Below are 10,853 nucleotides of genomic sequence, written 5' to 3' on the forward strand. Positions count from 1 at the left end.
TATTACTTTTTTGTCTCATGCAGCGCACTGCCTGCGTCTGAGTAAAAAAAAAATAATAATAATAAAATTGCATAATATTAATAGACAAACTATGCTCATATTTATAATTCCAAACAGTCAGTAAGCGACAGGTGCTTGGAAACGCTGTTTTGTACTCATTTATTGACGAGTCGGCTGTGGTACGGCCAGCTGAAAGCGCTGCTTCTCTGTTGCTCACTGCACAGAACAGACGCCGAGAGAGACGACACTGTGCCGGGAGAGTCAGACCTCGTGCTCGCGGGGCAGCACTGGCGACGTCTTCCAACTGAATCATAGCTAAGGTTTATCCAAAAAAAGAGACCCCCTTCAAACTCGTTCCGAACATTATTTAAACGACACCGGTATTGCGGTGTTTTAAAAATTCATATCATAAGAAAAATAAACAACGGTATTCGGTATGAACCGGTATACCGCCCAGCACTACGATACGATATTGCTTAAAGTGTGTAAAATCAATTTAAATTATATTTTAAAATATTTAATAACCGACTGCGTTTACGAGAATGATCGTCGAGACGGGTACTATTGACATAATTCTGTGTGTATGTGTCTGTTCAAACATGAGGAGATGCGAAAGACGAAGTGTGTGTGTGTGTGTGTCTGTGTGTGCGCGCGCTTTGCACGTGTGAGGCAGAACTGAAGAGACGCTGTGCGAGATGCGGCTTGTGCGCGTGCTTCAGGTGTGAGTCAAACAGCAAGACGAGACGGCAAAGAGTTGTTTTCTGCAACTTATTGCACTTAACTCTTTTTAACGTCAAGCAATTCTCTGCTATATGCGTCGAACTAAAACTTTGACCTTTTGCAACGTTTTGATTTAAGTAGCCTATTATTAAAATGATAATGATATCGCACGCCATTGCGATATGCATATTGCGATATTTACATTTGCGATATTTCGATAATTTCGATGTATCGTGCAGCCCTACTAAGGTGTTTTGAGTGATTTAGGTCATTACTATGTGGTTGCTAAGGTGTTTTGAGTGGTTGTTACTATGTGGTTACTAAGATGTTTTGAGTTAAGTTGTTAATGTTGTTGCTAAGGTGTTTTGAGTTATTTAGGTTGTTACTCTGCTGTTTCTAAGGTGTTTTGAGTGATTTAGGTTGTTACTATGCGGTTTCTAAAGTGTATTGAGTTTAGCATGTTTGTAGTTGCCAAGGTGTTTTGAGTGATTTAGGTTTATACTATGCTGTTTCTGAGGAGTTTTGGGTCATTACTATATGGTTGCTAAGGTGTTTTGAGTTATTTAGGTTGTTACTCTGTGGTTGCTAAGGTGTTTTGAGTGATTTAGGTCATTACTATGTAGTTGCTAAGGTGTTTGGAGCGATTTAGGTTGTTACTTTGCTGTTTCTAAGGTGTTTTGAGTGGTTTAGGTTAGAGCTGTGCGATTAATCGAAATCGTCATAAAATCGCGATTTGAGCGTGCGCGATTTCTAAATCGCTTTACAGCACGATTTTCCGCGCCCCCGACCTCCCGCAGTATGCTATCCGAACCAATCAGAATGCAGCGCGCCTAAATGGAGCACGAGAACAGAACAGACCGGGCAGGCATACAAACGTACCGGCAGGTTCACACTAGGGGTCGACCGATTATCGGCCTGGCCGATTATCGACGCCGATATTAAGCATTTTTATGATTATCGGTATCGGTCATTTTCAAAACCGATTCGCCGATAAAATAACTTAATTTTGAAATGCGCTATTTGGCTCTGATGCAGCCTGTCAGAACTCACCACTCTGTGGCCTAAACGCACTGCAGACGGAGTACGTGTGAACTTGGCGCAACAAATCTAGTTCAACATCTGAGGCAACGCCACAAAGAGCTCTATGACCAATGCATGGCAAAAAAAATCCCTGGACACAGGATTTTTTTCCCCCTGCCATATGTCTATTCTAGAGACATTTTGTTACGCCTTTGCTTAGTGATTATTTTGCCTTATGTCTGTTCTAGAGACTTGTTACAGCTTCTTGATAAAGCTCTAATTGGTTTTCTTTTGGAAATATGTTTCAAATTCACACTGAATGCATTTATGACTGGAAAGCATGTCTGTGTGTGTCAAAATCGTGATTAAAATCGAAATTGCAAAATTGATCAAGAAATCGCGATAGGTTTGTTTTGTCCATATCGCACAGCCCTAGTTTAGGTTACTATGTGGTTACTAAGGTGTTTTGAGTGATTTAGGTTGTTACTCTGCCATTGCTGAAGTGTTTTGAGCATTTTAGGTGTTTTTTCTAATTTTAGGCTGTCACTATGTGGTTGCTAAGGTTTTTTTTTTTTTTTTGGCACATTGCTCACGGTTGCTAGGGTGTTGTGGGAGTCACTTACTAGTCCAAGTCTGTCTGCAAACATCACTAATAAAGTTGTGCTGCAGGACAAACACAGTATCTAACCAGCGATCAGTTCAGGACATTTTCCAGCGTGAGTTTCTGTCTGAATGCTTTTACTGTGCCATTGGGCCATTAAACTCTCAGCAGTTTCTCAGATGAACCTTTCCATTCTGCCTGTCCTGTCCGTGTTGGTCCGTGCTAGTCTCAACAATACACGCTGCTAAGTGAGAGATCTCTCTACCCTTCATCCTCTACATGAGCAAACACTGTGACGCTACGTTCAGCCGCCCGAGTCTCTGCAAAACCTAATGTTTTGTTTATTTTTTTGCTTTTAAAATAAAAAAACTTGGTAGAAATGCCAAATTGATACAGGTTTTGCTATAGATAATGTAGCGTTTTCTTGACGCTTTTCTGTGTCACAGTGAATGCTAAGGTTTGTTTCTCATTTGGAGAAGCTTCTCCTACGCAAGTAGCCTTAGAGGAAAACTAATGTGTGCCTGCACATCCCACACTTTTACAGTGACTAATGAAAATTCCGCATGCAAAAAAATTACTCGTTTACCGTTTTGTCGCTTAAGACGACGTTGTGAACAGGCCTTGAAGTCAACAGTAAATAAAAATGACCCTCCTTCCCACTTAATACAGTTTCCTGATCTTATTGTGTATGATTTATCAGTGTATGTTATTTCAAACAAGAAAGATTGTTTGTCTTTGTAATATTTCAAATGTAATAACTTGTTCCGCCTCAGAAACAACTTTCCTTTTTAGGCAGTGTGATAATTTAGTCATTGTTGTAGGCTACGATTGTACACAATGCAAGCTTACCAAGTTACTAGTAAGTTACCAGTAGTTAACAGAATAATTTTAAGCTAGTTAATGTACAAAAGATTACAGCAATAATGGTAAATAACAATACGCTTGAAAAGTAGTGTAGCCTTTGGGATATATGGAGAAGCTCTGGACCGTCTGACTTAGGGCTGCACGATTAATCGAATGCGATTGTCATGCGCATCTCGTCAGTAAAGCCGGTTCTGTAATCAGTAGTAAATCTCCATCACGTGCTTTCAGATGGAGCAGCATTTACTACACAGAGCCATAGTTCACTGACAAGCTACGCAAAATCGCGTTCATAATCGCAGGCGATATAATCGCGTGATAATGAAATCGAAGATAACGTTCTGCGATTATGAAATCTGTTTGCGTAGCTTCTCAGTGAACTATGGCTCTGTGTAGTAAATGCTGCTCCATCTGAAAGCACGTGAAAATAATACCACATTTAATAACATGTTTTACTCCAAACTCTCTTCATAACGTCAGTCGAGTGTTTGAAATAAATCCTTCTGTGAGATGATGTGGCTTCTTACACAGAATAAGGCACACAACATATTTCATAGTATTCTAAGCAGTGATAAAGGCTGTCGATTAACATTGCATTATTATATACTTTATTATAATAAAACGAACTCAGATAACCAATATATTGCCGTAGTCGTGTGTTTATTAGTCACGTTGAATCAATGAAAGCAGTTAAATCTTCTGTTTATTCAGCAACCGCTATAGGCATTTCCTGGGTTTCTTCTGCGGGGCCTATTTGGAGTTTCAGCGCGAGAGCGCCCTCTGGCCTTCGGATGGAGATTTACTGCTGATCACAGAACTGTGCTTCACTGAAGGATACGCATGACAATCGCAGCTTCTGCCTAATCGCGATTTATCGCCTTTGTGATTTAATTTTAATTAATCGTGTAGCCCTAGTCTGACTTCACCTTCAGCCTCAACGTCCTGATGATAAAGCCTCCTAAAAAGCGCCTCAGGAGGAGAGTAGATCCCCTACAATCCACTGCAAACTCACATTCAGATCTGACTCCATTCTAGTATGGAAAGCATAGGTGGATCCGATCAATTTCCAGTGAACAAAATTCCAGTGATTCAACTTTTTTTTTCTCATTGAATATTCTGTTTAACTCACAGAATGCTGTTTATTTTAAGTGTCTTTCTTCAATTTCTGTTCTGTCTTTTTAGGAATCGATTTTAAGATCAAAACAGTTGAATTGCAAGGAAAGAAGATAAAGCTACAGATATGGTAAGTACTACTGAATGTGTGTTTGCATATTTATGGAATTCATTATACATAATGTGCTCTGCGATAAAACCATGCTTTATGTGTGTAAAATCAGTTTAGATTTAAATGTAAATTGAAATATTAAATTAAATACAATTTATGTAAATTTAATTATTTAAATATATTTAAAAACTGAAAATGATATAGCCAACATTAGGGCTGTCAAAATGGCTGAAAAACTAAATTCGAATTTTGTACTTAAATATTATAAAAATTCGAATTATATTCAAATTTAAAATGCATAATTTCAGTTAGGGTGAAGAAAAGCTTTTGGCTTCTCTTCTAAGGCCACAGGAGGGCGCATTGAGCAAAATAATACTAATGCACGTTTATTCAAAGCATAAGATAACATGACTATCTGTGAAACAAGTGCTTAATGTTTAAAATAATGTTTATAAACCAATTATAATTAAGTTGCTTTGCTTAAACAACTATAAACAAATAAAGAAGAATGTCAGAGGATTTCGATATAAGACAAGAGGAGACTGGTATTCCTTTGCTAAAGTAAGGAAACTTTGCTTCCTTTGATACTGTAAACAAACGTTGGTTTTCACGAGACTCACCGGTCTTTTGTGTACAACTGTTGGTGCAAGCTACATTAAAGTGATTATTACGTTTTGAATATGGATATTTTTCTTACAAAAACTCATTGATTCGCTACAAGAAGGCCTTTGTTCACCCCCCGGAGCCGTGTGAGACACTTTTTTTTATGGATGGGCGATTTTTATTTAAGTTCTTTTGGACTGATGCATGCAACACCCGCTGAGTGGCATTAAACAGCTTGAAAGATCAAAGACAATTTTTAATATAACTCCGACTGGATTCCGCTGAGTGGCATTAAACCGCTTGAAAGATCAAAGACAATTTTATAATTTTAATTAATATAACTCCGACTGGATTCGTCTGAAAGAAGAAAGTCATAAACGCCTAGGATTCCTCGGGGGTGAGTGAAACGCAGCCTAATTTTAATTTTTGGGTGAACTAACCCTTTAATGACAGAATTTTCATTTTTGGGAGAACTAACCCTTTAAACAACTATAAACACAACAGCATCATGTATCTATGCATAGTTTAATACAAAGGGCGGAAAGCCAATCACACGGAGTACATTTTTCATTTGAAAACATGAGATGCAGTGGGATGGGGGAAAAAACCCTGCCATAAAATCTCGATATATGTTAAATTGCATGAATTTTACATGGCTTTCTAAAAATGCGGCTCCTTTGTGCGAGATGCGAGTGCAACGGTAATAGATGTCCCTCTAGAAAATGTGCGAAATATGTGTTCTGTGTGAACGGCTTGGTTTCGGTTTTGTTGTAAACAAGATCTTCTCTGCATTGTTCTCTTTTTCCGCAATATTTTTAATGAACAACAAAATAAAGTGTGTCCATCCATCATAAAAAGTGCTCCACACAGATCCGGGGGGTTAATAAAGGCCTTCTGAAGCAGAGCGATGCGTTTGTGTAAGAAAAATATTCATATTTAAAACTTTATAAAACGTAATCTCTAGCTTCCGCTAACTGTTGTACACGTGTTCACGAGAGAGTGGTGTTCCAGTGGATGAAGTAGGCATAGCGTAAGCTCCGGTGAGAATATGCTAGTCTCGCGAGAACCAAGTTTTGTTTACAGTAAAGGGAAATCAGTCTCCTCTTGGCTTATATCGAAATCCTCTGACGTTTTTCTTTACAAATCCAAATTTTTAAACTTCTGATTTGTGACCGGTGTTTTGTTTTGCTCTCTCCTCTGCGCTTCCACGTTTGCCACTTCTCACCGGAGCTTACATTTTGGAAACTTTTGAAATCATTCCGTTTTTGCAAGCTGTGATATGCATATTGTGATTTGTACATTTGCGATATTTCGATAATTTCTATATATTATGTAGCTCTTTTTATATGCAGGATACAAAATTACCACCTGTCATGCACCAAATGCATGTAAATGGCTTTAGTCTGAAAATAAAACAATGTATTGACAAGTTATCTGGAAAGTTACCATCCAAACAACTCCTATAATGATAATGTTGTTCCTCATAGTTTCATTTGGTGGCTTGTGGCCAGGAATGTTATCATTCTGGAGTAACGACAGTAACAACAGTTTTGGCTGTGTCTCAGTGACACACATTAGTTTTTTAAGACACAGTTTACTGCAAATATTAAAGAGAAAAGCACCCAGATAATTACACTCTCATTGAGGTAAAAATGTCTTTAATCAAATTACAGTTGCATGGAAGAAACCGTGACGTTTGGCTCCATTTTTGAATCTGAATCTGTCTGAATGAATGACGTTTTACAGGTTTGGTGGATTTTCATTGAAATAGGGATCAGATTTTATTCTGTTTCTCATGTTTATTTCCCCAATACTGTGTTTTCCCATTTTGGATACTCTCTGTGAAATTGCCTTGTAGCCTATTGAAACACAATTGATTGTCCAGCAGTATAGTAGAAGACAACAGTTGATGATTTAGAATTGATTAGTAACAATTGGTGGTGCTTAACTAGTCAGCTGTGGTCACCAGTTATTGCCAACCGAAGAAAATTTGGATTTTCTGTATTCTGTGATCCATTGGGTCCCTGAGCGTCTGGGCTGCTGTAGTGTTTGATTGTGGTTGTCGATGTGTTTGTGCAGGGATACAGCGGGACAGGAACGGTTTCACACCATCACTACCTCTTACTACAGAGGGGCCATGGGAATCATGCTCGTATATGACATCACCAACACCAAGAGCTTCGAAAACATCAGCAAATGGCTCAGAAATATCGATGAGGTCAGTCTCTACACAACCTTACTCTAACCCTCAGATTACTGCCATTCAGGAAGTGATGTTTTATAGGGATAGTTCCCCGCAAAAATGAAAATTCTGTCATCATGTACTCACCAGGATTTTCCAAACCTGTATGAATTTCTTTCTTCTGTTGAACATTACAGAAGATATTTTGAAGAATGTGGGTAACGAAATCGTTGCGGGTTCCCATTGACTTCCACAGTATGAAAAAAAATACTGTAGAAGTCAATGGGAACCAAAACTGTTTGGTTACCAACATTCTTCAAAATGTCATTATTTGTGTTCAACAGAAGAAAGAAATGCATACAGGTTTGGAACAACACGAGGGTGAGTAAATGATGACAGAATTTAAATTTTTGGGTCAACTATCCCTTTAATAGGATTGTGTATGTCTGAACAGAAAATGTTGTGATTGTAGCGTAGATAATCTGTAAAACTAGTTTTGCCCTAAGACCCAGATTTGACATTTGACATACACAATAGTTAACAAAAGTGTGCTTAAAATTAAACTTAAAAATAATGCAGTGTTATTTTAGTATCATTGATATACTGTTAATATTTTGAATTAGATTTCTCATTTGAATTTGAATCTCTCATTTTCATAAGAACTAACATAACTAGAATTGTCAACTAAAATGAAAACCATAAAAATATTTTCATTACTTGTAACGAACATTAATTAAAATAAAATATAAAAAAACTTGTAAACATGTAAAATGATTATGACATGGGCTGAATAGGAAAATGTTGGCCAATAATTGACTGGTCAGGTGAAACCATATTGCATGCAGTTTTCCTTTATCTTGCATAGCTTTGTTCATGGTTTTTGAGACGCATGAATTTGTACCTAAATACAGAGTTTGTTTGGACAAGCATCTCTTGACGTCAACGACAAAACAATATGGGAAGTGTTTTCTCTTCCCTTTTAAAAGTTAATAAGCCCATTTATTTTAGTAGCCTAACTATGCATGATCATGTGGTTAGTTGCTTTTTATTATTGTGTTGTTATAAATAGAACATACCTATGACCCATTTTTGAGTTAAGAACCGCTGGTGTAGGACTTTTGAAGTTCCAGTCCTGTAAAAACACCAACTTACAGATACATAGTCATGGAGTGAAACTGCCGACTGTTTGATTTTCAGTCTGATGAGTTATGCAGAATTTCCAAACAATCAGCAATTTCAAGAGAATTCATATAACATGAGACTCCAAGAGGGATGTGGTTGTGTGTTTGGTGGCCTGTCGTTCACATACTTGCACCACTGATGCAAACTCAGTTCTTCAGTACTGTTTCTTCTGTGACTTCTGAAGCCACTTTAAGTACTCTCAGTCTGAACATCAGTATTAAGTGAGAATGCATCATCTCAAATGTGTGTATGTTTGTTGCAGCATGCTAATGAGGATGTGGAGAGGATGCTGCTAGGCAACAAGTGTGACATGGAGGACAAACGTATCGTACCAAAAGCCAAGGGGGAACAGGTGAGGGATTGTGGATGAGTTAAGATTCAGGCTGGGTTGAAAATATCAATTTTAATTAGGGATGTAACGATGCGCCGCGAGCCGGTTGAACATCGATATACAAATATGTGATGATTCAGATTGGTTGTGATGTTAAATGAATCGCGAGACATTTGGCGGTGGGAGTTTATATGTAGGGCTGGGTATCGAGTTCGATACTTTTTAGGCACCGACCGAATTGCCTCGATACCATCGAGTATCGAAAAACGTCTCGTCGTTCGGTACCAAATTTCGATACCTAAGGGGTTAATCTCATCAGCGTCAGTGAGCCAATAAGCCTGCAGCACTAGCCGGTGTGTTCGACTAGAAGAGGTGTGGTGCAAATCGATCATCCGCGAGAGCGATTCGAAAGCGCACGGAGCTGTCTGCTCTCTTTAGCTCTCGTGGTACTGTAATACACCGATCGGTCTGCACAGTCGGTCTGCGTCAAGTCGAACACACCTAGTTAACACCGGTTACACTCAGAGATGTGGAGCACACGTGAGGCTGTAGTGTGAATGCATCCCAGCCCCCATAGATGTAAGGCTACATTTACACTGGTATGTTTTTGTTATGTTTTAAAATGAAAACGATCCTTGTCATACTGGCGTTTCCACTGCGTTTCAAGCCGGCTTTCCACTATCTCCGACAAATGACAAGCAACAGACCGGTCATTCACTTCCAATGGAGAGTAGCACGGGAGCTGCATGGAGTTCCGATCATATGCAGATGTCCGTTCATACTACAAGACCGAAAGCGCGTGTTATGTGACAAACTACCATCGAGTGTTTGTAATAACTTCCGATTGCTGTCTAAAGTGTGTTTTGGCCATGTAATGTTGCTGAAATTAAATATGTTATTACCTCTGAGTCAGAGCAGCGATCATGGAAGAGAGAACACAAGCAGACAGCGCTGAAAGCTGCTAATGCTCATCAGTAAATCAGTGGAAAATATATAGAAATCATGATTCTGTCTGAGCTATGCATTTTAAAATGAACACTAACTAGTGTAAATATAGCCTAACAGATGTGTAAACTGAAGACTATTTGAGCTTTATTAAAACTATTTTGCACTGATTTATTGTGTTGGTTACATTTTGATCCTTTTGATCCATTTTGAGTCTTTGAGTTTAAACATCAACAAGCTGAAAAATAAAACCAAAGTAGTTTTTTTTTAGATAATGTAATCTTGTTAAAATTGATTTCATAAAATTGGTATCAAAAAAAGTATCGTTCAGGAACCGGTATCGAAGTCAAGGTATCGATATCGAAAATTTTTGAACGATACCCAGCCCTATTTATATGAATGTATCTCTCGAGGGGAACTGTCTTTAGAAAAGTTTAGATGGTATTTTCTTTTCATCTTGCCTCTGTATAATGCATATTAAAGCAGTTTTCATAAGCACAGTGCGCTGCTTTGTTTACAGTGGTAACCATGGAAACGCTGTATTGCTGCTGTTCCATAAGCGCCACCTGCTGTTAGAGAGTGATTCTGCATCTCATTCCGCCCGTCTGCTGTTTTGGTTTCGTGCAGATGTTTTATGTAGTATAGTTTCACAAAACTAAAGTCAGAGTGTTCTGTTTTTGTTTAAAATTTCCAATTATACAATCTAATTTTATATTAAAAACTGCTCATGTTGAATGTATGCAGCATCTTTGTTTGGATTGTGATTCAGATGAAGTGGTTGCCTCTAATTTTAAATGGAAAGAGCACAGGCAAAGCCTTAGTTTGTTTATATGAAGAGATTTCTTTTATTTGTATTATTTATTTATTTGATTTGGGATTTGTTTTAAAATTTCAGTTTAGTTTTGTTATTTGACACATTTCAATTTCACAAAGAAATGTGCAGCATTTTATCCTAAATTTATCTTAAATTTATATTTAAGTAATAATAAAAGGATACCTTTTCATTTATAATTTGTCTTAAATCTAATTTTGTTTAAAAAAAATCATGAGAAAATTGTATTGTGAAATCAGTGTCGTGAATTGTATCACATCGATTAAAAACCGCCTTATGTGCAATTTAAATGTTTGTTTACAAATCACATTAATGTACCAACTGACACAGGGTATTGTATAGTTAACAGCG

At 37.8% G+C, this 10,853-nt stretch overlaps 1 protein-coding gene across 2 annotated transcripts in view; it reads left to right on the forward strand.

Moving 5' to 3' along the window:
* LOC107719370 (ras-related protein Rab-10) overlaps window positions 1-10,853 on the forward strand; it is a 27,393-nt gene that overhangs the window by 10,216 nt on the left and 6,324 nt on the right. For both annotated transcript variants that reach the window (XM_016526777.1, XM_016526778.1), the window contains 3 exons: window positions 4,385-4,445; window positions 7,110-7,248; window positions 8,657-8,746. In XM_016526777.1, coding sequence (XP_016382263.1) covers window positions 4,385-4,445; window positions 7,110-7,248; window positions 8,657-8,746 — 290 coding nt within the window. The remainder of the gene's footprint in view (window positions 1-4,384; window positions 4,446-7,109; window positions 7,249-8,656; window positions 8,747-10,853) is intronic.

This window comes from Sinocyclocheilus rhinocerous, unplaced genomic scaffold, assembly GCF_001515625.1.
Source record: "Sinocyclocheilus rhinocerous isolate Xijiao unplaced genomic scaffold, SAMN03320098_v1.1 scaffold303, whole genome shotgun sequence".
Lineage (NCBI taxonomy): Eukaryota > Metazoa > Chordata > Actinopteri > Cypriniformes > Cyprinidae > Sinocyclocheilus > Sinocyclocheilus rhinocerous.